The 24454-nt window shown below is 42.4% G+C and overlaps 1 protein-coding gene across 1 annotated transcript in view; it reads right to left on the bottom strand.

Moving 5' to 3' along the window:
• Positions 1-24454, bottom strand: part of reps2 (RALBP1 associated Eps domain containing 2) — a 59347-nt gene that overhangs the window by 6158 nt on the left and 28735 nt on the right. The window contains exons 11-18 of the mRNA XM_080431044.1: positions 24039-24104; positions 23784-23832; positions 23064-23215; positions 21723-21784; positions 21199-21291; positions 7816-7902; positions 7158-7288; positions 3129-3234 (exon numbers count right to left, since the gene is read on the bottom strand). Coding sequence (XP_080287170.1) covers positions 3129-3234; positions 7158-7288; positions 7816-7902; positions 21199-21291; positions 21723-21784; positions 23064-23215; positions 23784-23832; positions 24039-24104 — 746 coding nt within the window. The remainder of the gene's footprint in view (positions 1-3128; positions 3235-7157; positions 7289-7815; positions 7903-21198; positions 21292-21722; positions 21785-23063; positions 23216-23783; positions 23833-24038; positions 24105-24454) is intronic.

Below are 24454 nucleotides of genomic sequence, written 5' to 3'. Positions count from 1 at the left end.
CAGACAGACAGACAGACAGACAGACAGACAGACAGACAGACAGACATTGCCGTAGAGCTCAGGCATGCATCAGGATGAAGGTTTTTCATAGTGAGGGAGGGAGGGATGGGTTACGCTGGGAATGACAGGCATGCAGCATGTGTTCCAGCAGTCAGTGAGTGTGTCACAGGGGGGGGGGGGGGCTCCCTAATCCAAACAAGCAGGTCTGCAGCCATTAAGCTCCAACTGGGGGGATGATGGATAGGAGAGCAGAGACAGAGGAGACTGGAGGGTGTTCCAGTGTGGAGAGAACAACAGGCCATGGGGCGTGGTTCTTCTGCTTCTACACACACCACACCACACCGCACCGCAACGCAACGCACCGCACCGCACCACACCACACCACACCACACCACACCACACCACACCTCACCACACCACACCACACCACACCACACCACACCACACCTCACCACACCACACCACACCACACCAGCAGCTTCTGAACTGGTGTGGACGCAGTGTTCATTTTGTCGACTAAAACTACGACGAAAGATTTCTGTCGACTACCTTTTTTCCACTGAAAATGGCCAATCTACAAGCTCACAACAAGTTGCACTTGTAGATTTGCTATTTTTGGCACGCAGCTAAGTAAATCAGGTTTGGACGCCATCGAGGCCAGCCAAAGTACGCTTTATTCAACTAAATCAACTGTAGATTTAGTTGACTAAAATCATATTATATTTAGTCAACTAAAACTAGGCTAAAACTGGAGGCACACAAGGCTGTGCTTCCATACTTGTTTGTGCTACAGCTTTTTCCGCAAAGCACCATGTCTCCATTAAAAAACACTTAAACCCTATACTAACTAGTATACTTTGTTGACCGGAGTCCCCCAGGGCTCTACACTAGGTCCCCTCCTTTTATTCCCCGCTACAACAAATCTCCCACAAATTAGGGACTCGAGGGATCATGTGGTTAAGAACACTTAAACCCTATATTCTGTTGACTGGGGTCCTTAAGCCCACTCTTTTCCCCCTCTACGCCAAATCTCTTCGCCGAAAATAGCAGATCCACAAGCTCACAACGCGTTGCAAATGCGAGCTTGTAGATCGGCTATTTTCGCCGAATGTTGGCCTATTATGACATGCCCAGAAGACGGATGCTAAGGTTAGGCTAAGTAGTGAAAGGGAGACTTTTTAAACCTAAATCCTTGTTCTGTTGCGAGATCATATATTATAGCTCTGGAAAATAAATGATGCTAATTGCGAGTGGCCATGGCTGGCTATTGTTCTCTCCATGCCGCCATGGTGAACTAAGAATGCTAATTGCGAGCGCCGAGGCCACGGACATGGCTGGCTATTGTTCTCTCACCGCCATATACTTACACAGGTAGGCTATACAGTCAGTGGCGAGAGAGAGAGAGAGTGGCCTGCAATGAGGAGCGAGGGGGAGTGAGTGGAGTGAGAGCGTAAGAGGTAGTATCAAAGGAAGTATCATTTTATTTTTCTGAAAATGGTGTTGGGCGGTCGCAGTGGACCCCGCCCTGAAAACGCCCCTGGTTTAGAAGAATGAGGTGTTTTTTGTGTTGGAATCCAACAGACACCGGAATGGAATGAGAAATGCACGTTTAAGAAACAATTGGAGGGTCTCTATCTTATTTTCCTTTCCCCCCAGAGCTGCAGATAGATGGTGTGTGAAAACCGTGTATGTCTGTGCATGTCTCCCGAGAAATATGGAGGCGTACACCCGCCATGTCAAACGCGTCGTTAAGCATCTTCGGAAGCGTTTGACATCACAATATATATGAGCTCCTCCCACCAGAACAAGGGATTTAGGTAAAGAAATCAGTGAAATTTACCTTTTTAAGGTTAATGTAAGAACAAGGTTAAAATACTCTATAGTACCATAGTAATCATTGCTATAGAGTGTTTGTACAGTAACAGGAGTCTCGCCAGCTCTTTAGTAAACAGAAAATACATTTTCAGGTCGGGATAGCAATTTCATCCGATCAGGAGGAGAGCACCTTTAAGTCCTGTGCTGAAGTGTGTAGGAATTATGGGTAAATGTGCTCCCTCTCAGTTATGCTGCCACAAATAAAACCATGGCCGGTCTGTCACAGTTATGAATATGAATATGATCACCAGAGGCAACGTGCTCGCCCTTGAAATGCGTGTTTTGGCTGCATGGTGCATATTGATTACTAGTACACATCTCTCTCTGTGACCCTCTAAGAGGTTCAGTGTCAGGCTGAATGACAGACTGTCCATGGAGGTCAGCCACTAATGCAGTCCACTCTGCTGCCGCACAGATCCACACAAACAACAGTGTTGATTTTGACAGCAAATATTGATTTAGTTTTAGTCATAGTCTTTTGAATAAAATGATGTTTAGTTTTAGTCATATTGTAGTCACCTGAAATGTTTTACTTCAAGTCTAGTTTTAGTCGACTAAATATCATACGGTTTTAGTCCATTAAATCTACAGTTGATTTAGTCGACAGAAATCTTTTTTGGCGGTGCCGTGATGCCATCGAAATGGCCGATTTTCACTTGGCTGCATGTCGAAAATACCAGATCTAGCTTGTAGATCAGCTATTTTCGGTCTGTGACACCCGCGCGCACCCATGAAGACTTGTCTTAGTTCTACTGGATCTCTTCTCCACTAGTCCCTCCCAAACATTTTAGTCTAGTTGACCTGAAGCTAAACATTACTGTACGTGCAGAGCTAGGGGCAATCTGTCAACTCTTCCTCATGATGTTAATCAAATGTGTGTGTGTGTGTGTGTGTGTGTGTGTGTGTGTGTGTGTGTGTGTGTGTGTGTGTGTGTGGTGGGGGTAGATATATAGATAGACTGTGCGTATATATATCGATGCTGTCAGGCAGACACCTCTTATCTCCATATTCTAACTTTTTGTGATTTAAATGCCCTATTGATCATACAGTACTACAGCAGCGTCACACAAAACTATCAAAAGTAGCAGATCCACAAGCTCGAAAGGGCGACTTAGCGTGTTTTAGTCTGTAGTTTTAGCTTGTACACTACGTATAACAGGACTATGTTACTATAGACAGACAGATAGACAGGCAGGCAGGCAGGCAGGCAGACAGACAGACAGACAGACAGACAGACAGACAGACAGACAGACCTTCAGTTGTTGTTGCAGTTCACTGTTGAGTCTGGTCAACACAGCGTTGGTCTCCTTGTTCTTACGAATGGCCAGCTGGATCTCTCTCTTCTGTCTGGACAGCAGCCTGCAACAACATTCTTTTTTACGTTCTGCACATAAATAAGACGCTCTTTGTGCAGTTTGTATATATTCACTTGTACAACTTGTCAGTATAGGAGCAATGTTCAGTAGATCAGGTGATATAACTACGTTCAACAGTCTTCCGTATCGCTAAACAAATAATTGAAAGCACCAAAGATTGTCTGTGCAGTGAATGTGATGTCCAGCACAAAACACAGCCATTCTCCCCTCTGCCACTATAGCGGCAACAGCCTTGAGAACTGCTCGAGAATCAAGTGAATTCTGTCTATTGTTGTTGGATCAATTTTAACGAACCGGCATGTTGAGAATGTTTTTTTCTCTCTCGTTATTATTGCATGCAATCTAAACATTTCCGCTGTGATCAACACAAGTGTTCACACCCTAGTGTTCCTATTCTGGGGGGGCGAACCTTAGGTGAAAAATGGCAGATGTATAAGCTCACAACGCGTCGCTCAACTATTTTCGGCGAAGAGGTTTGGTGCAGAGGGAGAAAAGGAGGGTGGCCAAGGGCCAAGAGTACGCAGCCTTTGGGGAAGTTAGTTAAGTAGCGCGGCCTTCAGTCACGAGAGACCATGGCACACATACACACTTGAATTAGATCAGGTTGTGCTAAGGGAGCAGTGCTTAACCCATTTAGACCTGGAACGCATCTGTGTCACTTTAGGTTTCTTTGGCTATTCAAAAATAGCAGATATACAAGATATACCGAGTGCCGCGCTATGAGCTTGTAGATCTACTATTTTTGAAAAATCTTGAAAAAAAATGTGTTCGATTTTTTTCCAAAAACTGTTAGGATTTAGATTTCTTTTTAAAGAATCGCCTCAGGTCTTAATGGGTTTGCGCTCTGGTGGCGCAGTGGTAAAGTAGCTACCCACCACCATGGAGTCTGGGACAGCACAGTGACAACACACAAGAAATGTGTGTGGGGACTGGGGAGGAAATAATTGGCACAACGACTGAATTGGGGGAAAAATAAAAGAAAAAGGGAGCAGTGCTTAGTGTGGCTGTAAACTCGTAGTAGATGACAGTCTCTCTGGCAGTGATTGCACTTGAATTGCCTGGCTGTGGTTGAGGTGCTTTTTTTCGCCATGCTCAGCACAGTTTCACTCTTCTGGATGCCTTTCCAGACCTCCTGCCTCCAGCTGGCACGGTAATTGTCTATACTCTTATGCCCATGGACTTCATGTCCTGCTTGCATACTGTACGTCTTTGAATCACAGGTAGGGGGGGACGGCCCACTGGCCTGGTGCCAGTGGGCAAGCTGTCCATACACTATATCACTGCTGTCCAAAGCCGTTGCTTTTCAGGAAATTGAACCAAAATGTTGAGAAATAGTGAAAATAGCCTATTTTCACTTAATTCTTCTTGACAGTCTTGTACGACGAAGAAGGGCATTAAGTGACTAAAAGTTGAAATATGGAGATATGAGGTTTCTGCCGGACAGCAACGAATACTTCCTTGGGGAAGTATATAGCGTTTAAGTGCGTAAGACAAATAACATAGTGAAGTATATAGCGTTTAAGTGCGTAAGACAAATAACATAGTGAAGTATAGGGTTTAAGTGCATAAGACAAATAATATAGGGAAGCATGTAAGGTTTAAGTGCATAAGACAAATAACAGAGAAGTAGGGTTTAAGTGCATAAGACAAATAACATAGAGAAGTATATAGAGTTTAAGTGCGCAAGACAAATAATATAGGGAAGGATATAGGGATTAAGTGTGTAAGACAAATAATATAGACACTGTACAAAACAATCTCACATCCCCCTTCTCTCACTTGTGTTAACAGTTTAAGTACAGTAGAAGTGAGACTAAACGCAGAGTTTAAAAGGTGTCGTTTCAGCCCGTAAACAAACCGGGGATCAAAGAGCGACCGCACCCAAAGTCCAGAGGACGTCGTCACGCTGTGGCCCCTGATGGCCCCCCCCCCCCCACCCCTCCCTCCTCGTATAGGTTCACAGCAAAGGGCCAAGGAGGCCTCACATAACTCAGCAGGACTATCATTTAGCTGTCACCACAGTTATTGATGGTCACCTCCCTACTGACCGAGCGTCACAGCTTTTGTTCTGGTCAGCCCCGTCTGTCCAATAGGAACGGACAGACACATGTGTCAGGGCCATCATCACGCCGCGTCGGTTTGAGGGTTTGCACGCCACCGGCAGTGTTGCCAGGCCTGCTTATTATAAGCGACTTTTTGGGCTTGTTTTTCTGTAAAGTCGCTTGTAAATATTTGTTACAGTTTTTTTTTTTTGGCTTGTTTTTAAAGTGTAGTTGCTTATTTGGGTGTGCTTTCCTAATGCTGTTTAAACAAGTGTTTCTCAAACATTTTCATGTCAAGGACCCCCAAAATTAAATATGTATTATTTTGGCCACGGACCACCATCTGAAAATATTTTGTGCCAGAGACAAGATTAAGATTATGTAGTTAAAATGTTTTAAAAATATTCAAAATGTTTGTATTTTTTTTTCAAGATTCTTTAGAAAATAGCATAGATCTACAAGCTCACGTTGTGAGCTTGTAGATCTGCTATTTTCAAAAAGCCAATGTATGTAGGTTTAAATTTATTTAACTGATAGTCACTTCTTTTGAGCTTGTTTTCTTAGACCTGGTTGCTTGTTTCTCTCCCGAAATCTGGCATCACTGGTCACGGAGCAGCACGTGAGGGTTGAATTTCCCAGAAGTGGAGGGTTTTCACATCCTTCTGAAGGCTTTTTCTAAACCACTCGGCACAAAAAAGGAGTTCAAGAATTTCTGTGTATTTCAGACTTGCATTTAAATAAAAAAGGTCAACGTTGTGTGTATTTCCTTTAAAAAATAATATTTTTGGGAGAAGTAGTGTTCAGTTTTTATGCATCGCTTATTTGGAGAAAAATCCCAGAAAACTGCAGGTCTGCTGCAACTCTTAGTTCTTTTAAACCAAAGATTCTTCCTTTCTGTTTGCCGCTGCCCTCTGGTACTTTAAATAATTTCTTCTACACTGTAATTTTACTCTTATTTGTCTGTTTTATTTTTACTTATTTTTATTTATATTATGTTCGAATGTCCCTTCATAAGGTGTTTACTTTGCTCAGTGTCTTGACGCCTAAAATCATATTATTTTATGGCAATAACTTTGAATTGCCTTGTTGCTGAAATCTGCTATACAAATAAACTGGCCTTGCCTTGGGATACTTCATACTGTATTTAATAACAAAATAAAAAGAGTGTTTCACTCCTAGGTCACGTGCTGCACTGTTAACCAGAAAGGAATCACTTTAGAGTGGGTTCTTCAAACTGAAGTTGTGTACATTTTATCAAACAGTACACTGCTAAATCATGAGAGTGTGCAAATGGAACCAAACGGACCACACTCTCAGAATTACATTAAAGGTAAGGTAAGAGCAATCCTTTGGTTAAAACAAAAGGTTTTTTGTTCAAAGGTTAAGGCACTATATTATAATAGTACTCATTGCTAAACAGTGTTTGTTCAGTAACAGGGGTCTCCCCGTCTCTCCTCTTTATTAAACAGAAATTACGTTTTCAGGTGGGTTGCCAATCTCAGCCAATCAGGAAAGAGTACCCGTTTATCAGCTTCAATTTTATAGTGTTCCAGTTCCAATTTTCACTTGTTTAATCTGTATCCTGACTGAGTTCTCTGTCCTGATTGGAGAAAAGAGGTATTCCCATCTGAAAATGCATTTTCTGCTTACTAAAAGAGCTGGAGAGACATGGAGACCCCTGTTACTGAACAAACACTCTATAGCAATGATTACTATCAGAATATAGCGCTATTTAACACTTATTTTAACAAAAAACTAAACCACATACCCTACCTTCAAGATTGAGATTGAGAAGTCAAAGAATTTGTGTGTATTTCAGAATTGTGCGTTTAAAAAAAAAAGTCAAACATGATACGGGACTGACTTTTGTGCGGGCTTGGCGGGGAGGTTGAAGGGCGTGGTCAGGGTGGGCGTGCCCTCCAGGCTGTCTGCGTGGTACTTCCTACGAACTGGCTTCTGGGGGACGTGGCTGTTGAGAGAGACTCCAGTCGCGTCCTGCCAAAAGGTAAGAAACAAAACATTAACAACCAGGACTACACACAGGCACGCATGCATGCACACGCTGTGAAATCCTGAGTGTTAAAGTCATGCTGTGTAACTTTATTATTATACTTTTTTTTTGTAGGCTTTTTGGCGACACCTCTGTCTATGTTCCGTTAGAAATACGATTACCAGAATTCTGTTCCAAACAAAAATAACGGAAGCTCCGCTCCAAAACAAATGAAGCATGGTCTAGAAGAGCAGAGAATATTTCGAAAAACAACGTTGGTGTAGGGGGCACACACTAAAAATAGTGTTTAGAACAAAACGATAACAAAAAAAAACACATTTATTTTGGAATGGCTATTGTGAAACACATATCAGTGAAAAATTATATCATCAATACCTATTGTTGAATTGAAAAAGTTACGCAGTATGAAATTAACTCTCAGTTACAGGTCCATTTGGTTCCATTTGGATCCATTTGGTTCCATTTGGTGCCATTTGGTTTCATTTGCACGGTGAGGTTTTGGCGTTCTGACCTGTAATGGAGGGACGGTCAGGTCCTCTGTGCTTGGCCCCGCCCTGCGTAGCGGACTCTTCTCCTGAGGCTTAACGCCTCTCTCGTCCTGAAAACACACACCATAGAGGACCGGTCATATCATACATACAGCCTTTATCAATTACACCCCAAAGCCATGGAACACAATACCTAATAGATACCAGGGAAGCCAGCTCTCTAGATGTTTTCATAAGTGACATGAATATCTCACCCAGGATTTTTCTAATCGGTCAAAGACAACTATGTCATTTCTTTGTCAATTAATAATCAGGCAGCAATTTTCCCTCCAGGCTATGGGATACGCTACGGCCTGGGAGTATCATCCCTCTGGAGTGTGCTGACCCTTAGGGAACGCCCGTTCAAAGGGAAAGCCCCTTTTATGGGAACGCCCACAAATAACAATAAAAGTTAATAACCCCATCTAGATGTGAATGAACTCAAAGTTGCAATCTGTACGTTGTATATCCTATCCGGCATTTGAACCTCCGTTTCCTGCATGGGTGACAATACATCTATTCAGGCAGTAGTACTTGTCAACCAGTTGGTGTCCTACCCGACACCAGGGTCTATGCACTGCACATGTACTAGTTATATTGTATTTAAATACTTGGTTCAAATAACGTCCTAACCTTTTATTTTCTCTTGTCAGCTATAGTCAGTGGTGGAAAGTAACTAAGTACATTTACTTAAGTACTGTACTTAAGTAAAATGTTGAGGTATTTGTACTTTACTTGAGTATTTCCAATTTCCAATACTTTTACTTCTACTCCACCACATCTCAGAGGCAAATATTGTACTTTTACTCCACTACAATTATTTGAAAACTTTAGTTACTAGTTACTTTTCAGATATAAATTATTATATTCTAAAACATACATTAACCACTTTAGCCCTATTTTATACATAGGCTATTTGAAAATAGCTGATCTACAAGCTCACAACACGTCGCGATGCGACGCGTTGTGAGCTTGTAGATCTGCTATTTTCAAACATTTGTGTACTTTTACTTTTGGTACTTTAAGTACATTTTGATGCCAATAATTTTGTACTTTTACTCAAGTAAATTTTGAATTCTGGACTTTTACTTGTAACAGAGTATTTTTTTATATTGCAGTATTGGTGCTTTTAAGTAAAGAATTTGAGTACTTTTTCCACCACTGGCTATAGCCTACATGCCCTTAGGAACACTGTGATCATCTGCTGCTGGTCTCCTGGGAGATTCCCAATAATAGCAGAAAGAAGGTCGGTGACGCAGCCTTTATCAATGAAGCCCTAAAGCTATGGAACACGATACCTAAAGAGACCAGGAAGCTATGGCTCCCTAGATATCGTCTCTGTCGGCCCGGAAACATCATATGTCCAAAACGGTTTCTTTTCAGGATTCAAATTCCAAAATAGCAAAAAATAGCAGATCTACAAGCTTGTAGATCTGCTATTTTTGATACTTTTGTGTGACGCTGTAGTCTGATCAAGTAGGGCAATGAAAAAACTAAAGGTTTGCATAATGGAGAATCGGAGATATACATGAACACTTTACTTAGCATTTAACTAGCTTTGCACTCTTGGCTGCACTGTTGTACTGCAATCTGGTTCTAAAGGCTTTATTTGATTACCTAAAGAAGGATTTATTGTCTTTATTTAAGTTTTATTTTACATGTTTTTAATGTTCTTTTATCCTTTGTTGTAAAGCACTTTGCTCTGCAATTATTTTATGAAAGTATGCTATGCGAATAAAGTTATTATTTATTATTGATACACCGGTGTGTTAGATCGGCTATTTTTGCTATTTTGGAAAAGATTTGGAAATGAAAGTGAACGTGGTCAAATGTGTCCGTGGGTTTTTATACACATTGAACCAATGAAAAGTATTGAGTAATATAACTACACTGGAACACAGGCTCTTTCTTTGTTTTCTTCTCCATTTCCTGAAAAGTAACCGTTTTGGATGTACAAGGTTTCCACATGGACATGGAGGATATTAACCCTTTAAGACCGGGAACGCATCTGTGTCATTTTAAGATTTATTTGGCTATATAAAAATAGCAGATCTACAAGCTCATAGCGCGGCTACGAGCTTGTAGGTCTGCAATTTTTTTTGAAAAATCATGAAAATGTGTGCAAATCTTTAAAGCGAAAGTTTTTAACTCAAATCTTTGCTTCTGGGGATTTTACAAATGTCTTTTTTTTTTAACGTTTTTAAAATGTATTTACTTATGTTGCTATATTATCAATGGTTTTCAAACTTTTTTCATGTCAAGGTCCCCCAAAATAAAATGTATTTGACCGCGGACCCCCTCCCATCTAAAAATATTTTGTTCCAGGGACCCCCAGAAGCAAAGATTTGAGTTAAAAATGTATATAAAAGATTTGCACAAATTTTCAGGATTTTTCTAAAAATAGCAGATCTACAAGCTCATCGGTGCCGCGCTATGAGCTTGTATTATCTTCTATTTTTGAATAGCCAAAGAAATCTTAAAATGACACACATGCGTTCCCTTCCCGGCCTTAAAGGGTTAAGGCCATGATGAGATGTCATGGGGGAAGTGTAGAAAGTGGCAGGTTTTAGAGATGTAGTTCACGCTGTTTGGAGGATAAATCAACCTGTTGGCCCCGCGGGGAGGAAGGAAGTGATCTAGTGCTCTCCAGGCCGGGGCTTCCTCCTGCCTCCTCAGGGGGCGGCCATGATGGATGAACCTGCTTTTTATTGTATACCTTCATCCATTACTCCTTCATAGATGCACTACTATGATACCGTAGTGTAGCAGCACCTGTTTCCATTTCACCAGGGAGACTCGTGAAGCCTGGTTATGTACATGCAGTGGTGTGAAGTAACTAAGTACATTTACTCAAGTACTGTACTTAAGTATACCTTTTACTTTACTGGAGTATTTCCCATTTTCTGTATTTTTACTTCTACTCCACTACAATATTTGAAAACTTTAGTTACTAGTTACTTTGCAGATATAAATCATTACATTGTAAAACATACATTAACCACTTTAGCCCTATTGTATACATGGGCTATTTGAAAATAGCCGATCTACAAGCTCACAAAGCGTCGCATCGTGACGCGTTGTGAGCTTGTAGATCTGTGAAGCTTGTAGATGATCTTCACTCTTTCACAAGGATGACTTTTACGACTTTTTCTCCAAAGGTCCAGACTGCCAAAGACGATTTTTACGACTTTTTCGTTTTCTGTGGTTTTCCACCCAGCCTGATCTCCAGAGATCTCCGTAACATTGCACGGATCCAGTGCACTTCATTCCGTGGATAGTCGCCTAGAAACCCCGAAATTGCGTGCATATGTACGGCGAGTCCCACGGTGGGCGTAACCAGTCGCAACCTGGAAAAACCCGGAAGCAGAGCAGTCCCCACAACAAAATTTACGATTCTGTGCCTATCGGTACATAACTCAAACGGCGCTGAGTAGGCACAAGGGAATGTCGCAACGTTCGGGACGGCAACTCGCTCGCTTTAGCTCGCTCGGTGGCCCCTTACGTGGCGACAATTCCCTTGAGACTGCGCGCCTCCGAAATGGTTTTGTCACAATGGGGGAGATGCGAGGCGGCTATGCACGGAATTTCGGGTTTTTCCGTGTCTATTCACGGAATTTCAAAAACGTTCAAAGAGAACGTTTCCTCTGGAGATCGGGTTGTTCCACCAGATGGCGCTGTTCTCTAACACACGAGTGACCATTTTCATTCTCAAGTCGCACAGATCCAGGAGATCACATGATCGAAAGATCTCCACCAACATTGACCTCCTGCTTAGCGTATTTGGAAAAATGGCTGCATCTTTAAAAAAAAAATTCTCCCCGCATTTTTGACGAGACGAGCTATAACAAGCGACCGGGGCCTTTTTTTTCTTCTCGCGGAAGCACAGTGAAAGCCCCCGTGATTACCAACCATCAGGGGATCGATCATACTAAACATAAATATTCCGTGGCTACTTGAAAAGCTAAGAAAATCGAAACATCGCTGGCACTGGGTGATTCATTTATTTATTCTGGCAGTGAAAGAGGTAGACGTGGTAAAGTGCCTGCCCACCACTGCGGAGTTTGTGGGTTCAAATCCACCATGGTGCATTCGGCTGCACGTACTCCTATACGGGCTGCCTGGGGCGGCACCTGTCAGCGGGGAGCGTTGGGCAGGAGGAGTAGGACGTAGTGTTGATTTTGACAGAACATTTTTATTCAGTTTTACTCATAGTCTTCTGAATCAAATTCCATTTAGTTTAAGTCATATTTTAGTCATCTGAATGTTTTACTGTTAGTCTAGTTTTAGTCGACTAATATCATAACATTATAGTCGACTAAATCTGCAGTAGATTTAGTCGACTAAAATGTATTTTGGCGATGCCTTGATGGCGTCGTAATGGCTGATTTTACACTTGGTTGCATGCTAAAAATATCCAATCTACAAGCTCACAACGCGTCGCAGCGCGACGCGTTGTGAGCTTGTAGATCTGCTATATTCAGAGCGTAACACCCGACCGAGTACAACGTAACATAAAATTACTTGTCTTATGACTTGTCTTATAGTTCTACTGGAAAAAGTCTATGACAACAAGCTGACATGGCTAATTCCTTGTTTTTTGATTGGTCCAGACATTCTTTTTAACGAGGGAGTCCCATTTGCAGGTTTACTGCCCAACGACAACATTCCCATACGTTAACGCTGTGGCTAACACGTTGGACTAATGGTTCAAACAGACATACATACTGCTGCTGTAAACTGGGCCCTAGAAACTAAATCTATTTTGCTGAGTCATGAAGGCGACCAGCAGGCAGCCACAAACATACGACTCCAAATCTCACCACGCCATTGGATGAAATATGACCGCAGTCTGGAAACATGCGAAGGTAAAAGTTGCTGCAGTTGCAATAAATCACAGGAGTACACACGGTCGCGCACGCACACACACACACACACACACAACACACACCCCAACACACGCGCATACGTGTGCTTGCTCGCACGCACGCGTACAGTCATAGCAGTCAGAGGTCATAGTGTTTCTGACCAGCATTATATTATTGCCATTATACCGTTAAACATGGAATGGATACTGTTACAACTCAACGTCTCCTTCCAGTTCCCCAAACACACCTTAAAAACTAAAAGTTGACCGCCGGGGGCCTTCTCCGTCGCTGCCCCTCAACTCTGGAGTAGGTTTTTAAGGCTGGGATTTATAGCTACACCCTCTGGGAGAGACACGGTGGTGCTGTGGTGTAGGACTAGGTGGTGTGACTCAGCACCACACCACCCACATAGCTGATAACAGATAACAGACATCTGTTCGACTGATTCTACTGAATCTGATTCTCATACCCATTCAAACCGGGAAAGCATCTGTGCAACCACTTTATCCATATTTTATAGCCAAGGAAATCTAAAAATGACAGATTATTTCCCGGTCTGAATGGGTTAAAGATTCAGTATTGCTGTACGGGGCTGAGAGAGATGGACGCTCAGTACAACAGGAAAAGGCTCCTGGACGGCATCTACACAAGAATGCTATGAATGGCACTTGATGATGTCACATGGGAGGACCACGTCAGAACGATGGACCTCTAGGCCCCCCCCGCGGGTCACGGACAAGGTCAGAGAGAAAAGTATCAGGTACCCTGTTAAGATTGCATCAAAAATCAGAATCAGAAGCGTTGCGACACACACTGCTGGTGTCAATTGGGTGTTAGAACACGACGTCGATGTCCGTCAGCTTACAGCTTAGAGAGATAAAACGAACCGATCATTCTGGAAGTTTTGCCAGACAGACAATATTATAAAAATAATATATACAGTATATATTATTTTACAATAATAATTATTATTTTTGGGAAAAGCAATACCTTCATTCAACATATTTTTCAAACCTCTGTGGATGTATTATTTTTAATTATAATATTCATTTTCTTAAAACCCTTTAAAAAGAGGGTGTGTATTTTTTAGGACTTTCACTTTCCTTAATTTGTTTATTTGGCAGGGACAGTGCACATTGAACACTAAAACATGACCTCAAGGCTGGCTCAAAGTATCCAGGAATGAATGTTGACCAGACAACCAGGAAAAGGCTTGAGAAAGTCTGTTTGGATAACCTTTGACCCCTGAACACAGATCATGTGATCATGTGCTCTCTGTCCAGAGGCCCCCAGGAGCCCGAGGGCCGGATGACAATGTGACACACCTAAATAATGACCCCTCCGTCATGGACGATGACTCACTCACTATATAGGCTAACTGATACCCTGTCCAACCACCGGCTCATGTGACACAGTGTTGTTTTATCCATTTGTACCATTGTATCATTATTCTGATAGTAATCGTTGCTATAGAGTGTTTGTTCAGTAACAGGGGTCTCTCCCTGTCTCTCCAGCTCTTTAGTACAACACAAACAAAATAATGATAATAACAGTGGTGGAAAAAGTACTCTCATTTGTTACTTAAGTAAAAGTATCAATACTGCAATGTAGAAATACTCTGTTACAAGTAAAAAGTCCGGAATTCAAAACTTTCTTGAGTGAAAGTACAAAAGTATTGGTTTCAAACTGCACTTAAAGTACCAAAAGTAGAAAGTACTCATTATGCAGAATGTCCCATTTCACAAGTTTTCAAATGTATAAAAGGTAGACTAATCCTTTGATAATAGCAGATCTACAAGCTCACAATGCGTCGCGATGTGACGCATTGTTGAGCTTGTAGATCGGCTATTTTCAAATGGCCGAAATGTATATAGGGCTGAAGTGGTTAATGTATGTTTTGTATTAATAATCAAAATCTGCAAAGTAACTAACTAAAGTTTTCAATCAGGAGAGAGAACTCGTGCAGGATACAGGATAAACAAGTCAAAATGGAAGAGATGAAAGCAAAAGAAATAAGACGTTTTTTTTCTCTCCTGATTGAGATGAAACTGGTGATTGGATGAAACTGGTATCCTGACCTGAAAATGTATTGTATGTGTACTGGAGAGACAGGGGAGATCCCTATTACTGAGCACACACTCTATATCAATGATTGCCATCAGAATATAGAGCTTTAAGGCTTTAAACTTACAAAATCACTTACACCCCCTTGATTTCACTGTGCATTTTCAACAGATGTCGTTCTAACAAAGTGTCAATTAGCTTTAAGTGTGTCTGACGGAAACAGGACGAGTCTAAAGGCTCCCACTTATCTATCCGTTGTGATAATTGACTACACTTTACAGTCAAATGGCCTCTAAAAGCATCCAGTCAACAGCAGGCTACTGTCTGCTGACACAGTGGCCTTTAGCCACAGTGAGCCTGGAGACATGGACGCTCACACAGCACAGCAGGAAAAAGACCCTGGATGGCATCTACACAACAATGCAACCAACGGCACTTAGGAGTGTCACATCATGGGGTGGACCACATCAGAACCGTGGACCTTTACGGGGAACTCCCACAGGTCACAGACAGGAGGAGGTCCTACTCTTCCATTGAGTCATTTTAGACCCTGGTGTCGGGTAGCACACCTCATGTCAATACTTTCTTTTTTAGTGACATGATTATTTCACCTATCATGTTTCAGCAGTAGTGGCTATAGTGTTACCTAGTAACCTCCTAGCCTGGAAACCAGACGAATCTGCCCATGCGAGAAATAAAACTGCCCTCGGCAGATTTCGTCTGGCAGCGCTCAGTTGTGATTGGATTTCACTCCCTCAGTACTTAAAGGGGCCACACCATGAATTTTATTTTTTTTGGGGGGGGGGTATTTTTTGGGCTCCCCAGTGTCTCTTGTACCCCAAAAAATATTTTTTTTTAACATTCAGTCATTCATTCTCATTTCAGAGATTTTCAGAATGGGCGTGTCTGAACAGGCCATTTCAGAATGGCAATGCAAGTGACATCACTTGCATTGCCATTGCATTGATGCTGGCCAGACAGAATTGCTCAGTAGCCCCCCCCTGCCCAAGAGGACGTTTTGGTATTGCAGCTGAAAGTGCTGTATAAGCCAGAGACAATTTACTTGGGATGAGTATATCTGAGTGATGATTTAGGCTCAAACCTTTTGAAAAAGGTTTGAGGGACATACACCATATATTAAATATCAAATATTTTTTTTAAATTCATGGTGTAGATCCTTTAAGTAGTGAGGGACCAATCAGGGCCCAGTATGCAAATATGGGGCAGGTTTATCACCAGAGGCTTTTTTTTTTTTTCGCCGCTTGGAAATGCAGTTTCCACACAGAGATACCAAACTAATATCTACGCAGTGATATTATAGTCTGGCCATGCCAGGTTAGTAACCCCTCCCTCCCCAGAAACATGTGTATATATGTTACAGGGTGAATGGAGAACCAGGGTGATTGAAGAAGGCTCGCTCGTTTTTACCCACCCAGCAATTCTGTAGAAGAAACACTAGAGGGAGCCACAAGCCAGGCTTGTGCACAAGCACATATGGCCGCGACCACCCACACACACACAGTCACACACACACACACACACATGCGCGCGCACGCACACGCGCTCATGCTTTCAATGGACTGTTAAGATACTTTTATTGTGTTCTGCTGGCTTTTGTTTTAGTTTCTCCCTGACACACACACACACACACACACACACACACACACACACACACACACACACACACACACACACACACACACACACACACGCACACAGTGATCCATGAAAAGAACTATTCTGTCCCTATCGGTTTACAAATCAAACGGCGCTGAGTCGACTAGTGGAGCGTCGGCCGGTCAGTGCGGGCACTCGCGCCCGGAGGCGCGAGGGCGCACTTCCTCGGCCTCAAGCTCCACTAAATCGGCGCGCCTCCGTCATGGACAAGCGTGTGCGTGTGAACGCGTGTTCAGCGTTCCCCTCATAGATATTATGGTTGCTATGTGGGGGGGAACAACAAAAGACAGGTCTCCACTCTCCGTCGGCGCATCAAAGCCCCGCCTCTCCGCGCTCTCCTTCTCCTCCTCCTCGGAGGAGGAGAAGGAGAGAAGGAGAGGACGGGACGGTTTAAAACGCGAGGAGGAGGAGGAGGAGGAGGCTCCTCTTCCTCGCGAGCCTCGCGTAATAACCCCCCGCATCGCAGCGCCGTCCTCCTCCTCCTCCTCACGAGCCTCGCTAATAAACCCTGTCTCGAAAAGCCCCGCCTCGCCCCGAAGGAGCCCCGTGCCTAAAAACGAGCGCTCTGTCTTCAATCACCCTGGATCTCCATTCACCCGGTGACATATACATGTAGAAGTTTCTGGGGGGAGGTTTTGTTTTGAGTAAAATATATTATTATTATGTTGTTGTTTTTTAAGTCCCAGATTGCAGCTTTAATGCAGACGAGGATTATGACATGTTATATGCCTGGGTGTTACGCCCCAGCCTATAGGGTAACCTATGGTGCAACAAAAAAAAGTGGTATACATGCAGCAACATAACTTGATACTTTATCTCTGACATACATACAGTACATGTGTTTGTTTTTTTTTCCCGGAGCACAAAATGTGCACATCATTTAGCTGCAAGCTGAGTAACAATGCACAGCAGTCAGTGTTACTGGGAGATGAGTTATGAAAGGTGATAATTGATTAATGCAGCATTCCCAGGCTTCCTACATTACGACCCACAGCAGGCGACCATCAGGCGTCGTTGGCATACCGTTTACTGTAAGCTGCTAAATCACATCCAAGTCAAAGTGTTCGCTCCAATGGACAGGAGCCTATATACGATCAAAATGTGATATATCGTTGTTGTCAGGCAGAAAGAAACCTTCTATCTTCATATTTCAACATTTTATGTTGTATCTAGAGTGTGACACGCATAAGTATAGCCAGAATAGCCGATCTACAAGCTCACCCACATTGTGGTTGAAAGTGAATTGAAAGTGAAAGTGTGTCCTGTGCATTTTATAAATATTTAACCAATGAAAAGAGCTTGCGACTAAATAACTACATAGGATGCATTGGACCACACATTTTTCAGTTTCTGACATTTTGTACAGTTTCCACCCAACAGTAAAATATACACATTTTTTTGGGGGGGTTGTTTCACGAAAGAAAGTGCAGTTGTGTAAGCCTTGACCTGGGATGACAGATAGATTAAGTGCATGACAGTATGGGGTTCTATATGCTAGATGAAGTGCATGACAGACAGTATGGGGTTCTATATGCTAGATGAACTGCATGACAGACAGTATGGGGTTCTATATGCTCATAATTCTACATTTCTGTTAGATGAGACGTGACACAGTGTGCAGGAGCTGATGAAACAGGTTGGGACGTTCCCACTGCGAGGCAGTAAAATGGATGTACCGGTACACACACAGCCTGCAGACAGGAGCGTATCACATGACCCTATCAGCTTTCACATGTGGGAAGATGTTCAACTGGCCTGGAGCTGCTCAAGGTGGCGTAAGCTTTTTGTTAAACAGTTAAGAGCTCTATATTCTGATAGTAAGCGTTGTTATAGTGTTTGTTCAGTAGCAGGGGTCTCTCTGTCTCTCTTTTTTTGGGGGGATTGATTGACTTTATTAACAAATTGCAAACAGTACAGCAAGTACAATACTAAAAGGATAACACAATCAAATCACATTGTGGTCCTATGTATTCAATTCATAATCAGGACGACAATGCATTACAAATCATCATCAAGAAAGAAGGGCAAGGGAAATAGTTTCTATATATAGTCCTTTATATATATAATTCTTCTATAGGACTTACTTGCTACTGTATATGAATAGATAGATCTCCAGCTCTTTGAGAGGGAATACCAATTTTATCCAGTCAGGAGAGAGAACCCCACTAAGATCTTTTATCAGCTTGTGTTATAGTTCCAATTTTGTACGCTAATTTATTTGGTTTCAGTTTGATTTCAATTGTTTATCCTGTATCCTGTATGAGTTCTCTTTCCTGATTGGATAAAATTGATATCCCGACCTAAATATTTTTTTTTTGTTCACTAAAGGTCTGGGGAGACGGGGAGACCCCTGTTACTGAACAAAAATAACCTCTATAGCAATGATTTACTATCAGAATATAGAGCTATTTAACACCTATTTTAACAAAGACAATATCACTTAAAACCCTTGTGATATTCACTTTTAATGTTGTTGATATTCACGTTTTGTTGTTTCGGGGCTTTATGGGGTGTTATTCACTTTGAATGCATTTGCAGTTGGATGCATGACTTAAACGTTGTATTGTTTCGGGTTGTATGGGGGAGTGTTATACACATTTAATGTATTTGCATTCGGATGCATGACTTTCATCAATAATGAACATTTGCACTTTACTCTGTGCACCCATCATCAGGTGTTATTTTTCCGATTCAGTGAACAGAAGCAGAAAGCGTACAGTACAGTACCTGGGAGGGAGAGGCAGAAATGTGATGCCACACAGCGTGTTGGGTGTCATTTAGGATTTGCATGCAACATGCTGACAGTGGAACCCAGTGGCAGCCCAATCCACTTTAATACTGTCACATCAAACTTTGCTATCATTTGATAACATCTGATATGTCCCACACAGACGCACACTGACTGAAAGAGACGGTGAAACACTAGACAGCGTCAGGAAAGACACGTGAAGGACAAAGGCAGCGGCATGTGAGCAGGGGTCGGGGTACTTAACCCATTAAGAAAGGGAACACATCTGTGTAATTTTTTTGATTTCTTTGGCTATTCAAACATAGCATAACATTTGAGAAAAAAATCGTGAAATTGTGTCAAATCTTTGAATATATAAATGTTTTAAAGCGAAGATCTTTGCTTCTGGGGGTCCCTGGAACAAAACCTTTTGAGATGGGGGTCCGCGGCCAACTACATTTTGGGGGTCTTTGAGAAACACTGATATAGAAACATACGTTTCTCAAAAAAATACATTTGTAGAATCCCCAGAAGCTTTAAAAAAATATATATTCAAAGATTTGCACTTGCAATTGTCAAGATATTTCAAAAATAGCAAGATCTACAAGCTCGTAGCGCGGCACTCGGTGCCGCGCTACGAGCTTGTAGATCTGCTATTTTTGAATAGCCCAAAGAAATCGTAAAATGACAGGGATGCGTTCCCGGTCTTAAAGGGTTAAAAGCATGACATGTTACTTCAACCAGAGATAAATCTTGGATTCATTGGCTGGCTTCCCACGCCAGTCCACATTACAGCGGCGTTTGATGTACGCCGCTTGTCATAGGCCCCTCAATTCATTTCTGTACTGAAATAGGGAGCCGTATACTTGACAAACAGGACATCTTTATTTATGGGCCCGTCACCTGAGATTGCGGCTGGAGAAATTACGACGACTTGGGATGGAATGGGTTTTTTCTCCCCCCCCCCCCCCCCCGCTTTGGCAAGGACAATCTGATTACACGGATCAACTTCAAGCAGAAATTGTCTCGTACCACAACATTTAAATCATGAAAAAAAGATGAACTGTTGTAAATGGTGCATGTCAAACTCAACTGGGTTCAGGTGAAGGATACAGCAATAACTGTAAAAAAAAGAAGAAATACGTGCACACTGAAAGATAAGCCCCCTATGTTTTATTTGCTTATTCACGAGGTTCCGGTCAACGGTAACCTCGCGTTACCAGGCTTTTCCACACAGCGGAAAGCTAAGGTTTTGGTTCTGCATTGACCAGATGTTGACCATTAATTTGCATCAATTTAAACAGCTGTTTATGATATGAGTATGTCCACACAGAACCCCAATATAAAGCAGAGATAAAGTAGTAGAGTATTTATTTTTCAAAGCAAGGTCGATTTTTCTCAGCGAATAAAATCACCAACCTTTATGAATGAGGCATCACTAAATTAATAGTTTTTCGCGTCGCTCCCTGTGTAATAATAATAATAATTTGGCTTTGTGGTATTTGCCACTGTATATTTGCATATACAGTGAAATGTGTAATCTGCATTTAACCCATCCTAAGTAACAGGAGCGGAGTGGGCACCACGGGGGCATTGCCTCGGGGAGCAGTTAGGGGTTAAGTGTCTTGCTCATGGGACACCTCAATACATAGCCGGGGCCTGGAATCAAAACTGGGACCTTCTGTTTCCGAGGCCCGCCTCTCTACCCATTCATGTGTGTAAGGACCTTTTAGAATAGAGCATGGACATAGCAGTATACAAGAATCAGTATTCCAAGAAGTACTCTCCGGAACTTGCCGGAATCATTCATTCAAGATTTTACAGGTTAATGGGTAGACCTTCCAGGTTTCCAAGGAAACCATTTTTGGGAGCATATTACACCATACTGTATATACGTATAAATAGATTCTCTATAGACCAGATCATATATTTTTCCATGTGCAGACGTTTCATCTTTTATGAATATTAAACTCTATTAAAGAGTGAGTCATAAAGCCAAGAAGCTGCAGGTCATAAATAAACTGGTGTCTCACCTCTTCTCTGAAACGACTGAAGTCAGCGAAGTTGGGCTGCTGCACCTTCTTCTTCTGTGGTGTTTTCTCTGCAGCGCTGAGGAAGTGAGGAACCTGGAAGAGACAAGATGCACTTTAACTACACATATGACCCGCAGATGGCTTCATGAAACACCTGTAGTCTCCTCATTTAAGCACTTTAACTACACATATGACCAGCAGATGGCTTCATGAAACACATGCAGTCTCCTCATTTAAGCACTTTAACTACACATTTGACCAGCAGATGGCTTCATGACAAAACACCTGCTGTCTCCTCACTGAAACACATGAACCCTAGCATCACTATTCTGGCCATGAGAATAGATGAACATTTTCCGAAAATAGCCAATCTAGAAGCTCACAATGCTGTGACGCGTTTGTGAGCTTGTAGAGCTTGGTGAAGAGATTTGGTGCGGATGTAATAAAGTGGTCAAAGTAACTCAAGTTGTAACAAGGCCGGTTCTCTGAGACTGGAGGTTTTAAATAAAAGGAGGCCAGCGTACCTGTGTGGCCGACGGTCTGGGGGGCAGTGCTGGAGGAGGGGGCAGCCATCCACTTTTTATCCCTGAAAGCACACACACACACACACACACACACACACACACACACACACACACACACACACACACACACACACACACACACACACACACACACACACACACACACACACACACACACACACACACACACACACACACACACACACACACACCACAAGGCAACAAGCTTTTAAAACAACAGCGCACCAGTCAATAGCTTCTATTGTGCATTCAGGACTCACATGTCTTTCTCCAAACACAACCATCCACAGCCATTATTTTCAATAATCACAAACGAGGAATTCCAGGACTCTAAAAGTATTTTGTTTTTTGTCCGCCACCCATCCCGATGTGAACATCTCGACCCAATCCAGGGAAGTAAACAATACATGCACCCTTCTCCAGTTCCCCTTTTGTTATGCCAAGAAAAGAACCCTGTCATAAACAAAATATAAAGAACTGTTCCCTCCCCTGCGGACATTTAATGTTCTCTGTCATAACAACAGGGTGGATTCCCGTCATCGAAACCCAATACGACGACGGGATCAGACCAACCGAGGCCTAGGGAGCAGAGCCGGACCGATATATATATCAGACTGGCTGATATCGGTCATTATTGGACTTTTGACGTTTTACAAAATGTTCAAAATGTTTCAAAAATAGCCGATCTACAAGGTCGCGATGTGACACGTTGTGACCTTGGCTTGTTGATCTGCTATTTTTTAAACCGTTTGAATAGGGCTTAAGTAGTTGAATAAAACAGAGTTCAAATTTGGAAAACATAGGGTGGGTGCTCTAGTAAAGTGGTTCTCAACCTGTGGGTCGGGACCTCCAGGGGGGTCCTCACATGATTTGGGGGGGGTCCCCAGGGGCCCAGATGACAGTAAAGTGACAATTTAAGGACTTTTAAGACCTTTTCAATAACCCAAAAAAATGAAATGAAATAAAGAAAAAGACCATTACTGTATCAAAAGTAGGCTAATCAACAAACTATACTATAAAAACTGGTCAAACATTGGCCAAATTGTCAAATAATCTAAGAAAGATGCAAACATTTTGAAAATAGCCGATCTACAAGCTCACAACGCTTCGGAACGCCAGGCGTTGTGAGCTTGTAGTCCGGCTATTTTCACAATATTGATCTGTGGAACCGTGTCAAACTAAATGTAATGCCTACAATTGCAAGTCCTTGTCAGGGTTGGGGGTCCCCAGTTCAAATATGATTATTTTGGGGGGGTCAAGGCCTGAAAAGATTGAGAACCACTGCTCTAGTAGGCGCCATGATGGTGTTCTGAATGGTACCTTGAGCGCCGCCCTGTTGGAAGAGCTTGTTGAGATCCAGAGAAGAGGCTCTGGAGTGGCCCTTCTTCTGGGGTCGGGGGGGAGGGGTTGGGGGCTCCTGCCTCTCCTCTGCCTTCTTCATGGCGTCATCGATGGACGTGCTGGAGTAGGACCTGAGCACCACATAACACATCAACATGGCTATCAGTGGCTTTTCATTGTACTTTACCATCAGATTTTTGTGATTTTTTTTTTTTAACCACTTGAACCCTATTCATCCCTATTCTGGGGGGGCGAACATTAAGCAAAAGTAGACGATCCACAAGCTCACAACTCGTTGGGTTGTGACACGTATGTGAGACCGAGAGTTTCGGTGTAGAGGGAAATGCAGGTCAACTGTGTATATGGTTTAAAGGGGTAGTTCATACTATCGATTAGTCACCCCATGGATATTTTTAGTTTTTTTCTCATTCCTAAGCCAATAATTTGATGACTGGCAGCGGTTCTGGTAGGCAACACAAAGAGTCTCCTTTGTGTCTCCTACCGGAACCGCTGCCTACCGGTCCGCTGGTCATCAAATTATTGGCTTAGGAATGCGACAAAAACTAAAGAATATCCATGAATTCAAGTCTCCATGGGGTGACTAATCCATAGAAAAAAAGTATTTTTTTGGGTGAACTATCCCTTTTAAGAATAACGAAACGAAACAGAAATAGGTTTACATCATTTAAATAATTTTACCTCGGCCTACTTCTTGTCTTCATCTGTGGATCCAGATCATTAGGAGGCTCTGTAAAGACATGGAAATGTTATTATTATACTCTGTCGCCAGTTAGCTAGTAGATCAGCTTTCATGACTGTAACTTGGCATCAAAAGGTGAAATTACATGTTAAAAGTCGAGGTTTCATTTGAGCTGAAATCTGACATTACATTATGGAGATGAGGGAGAGCCTTCATGTATTCTTGTATAGGTGTGACAGTAGATTGAGTCTCACCCGGCCTCCCAGGAAAAGCGCAGAACTGAAGAGCGGTGTGTTTGTCTTGCGGCGATGAAGAGAAGTCTGCGGACACAGCAATATAACTGTATTACCATTACAACACAAACTTAACCCATTCATTATGCATTAAGGCAGTGGTTTTCGAACCTTTTCATATCGAGGCCCGTTATTTATTTGGCATTTGAGCCACGAAACCACCGTTTGATGAGATTTAGCCTCTCAGAGCCAAAACTTTGAATATTTTATTATTATCACAATTCCACATGCTGTATTGATGTTGGAACCATAGGAGAGATGACAGGCAAACGTTGATCAAAGCATATAACAATTCTTCAACATTCTCTAATGGTGTAGACTTCTTGTAATGCAGATGTTTAAATGACTTATTTTCTATCAATTACACACCCCATGAA

The sequence above is a fragment of the Gymnoscopelus braueri genome (assembly GCF_963280865.1).
Source record: "Gymnoscopelus braueri genome assembly, chromosome: 6".
Lineage (NCBI taxonomy): Eukaryota > Metazoa > Chordata > Actinopteri > Myctophiformes > Myctophidae > Gymnoscopelus > Gymnoscopelus braueri.
The sequence above is the reverse complement of the archived record's forward strand: the minus strand, read 5'-3'. Positions and strand labels throughout refer to the sequence as shown.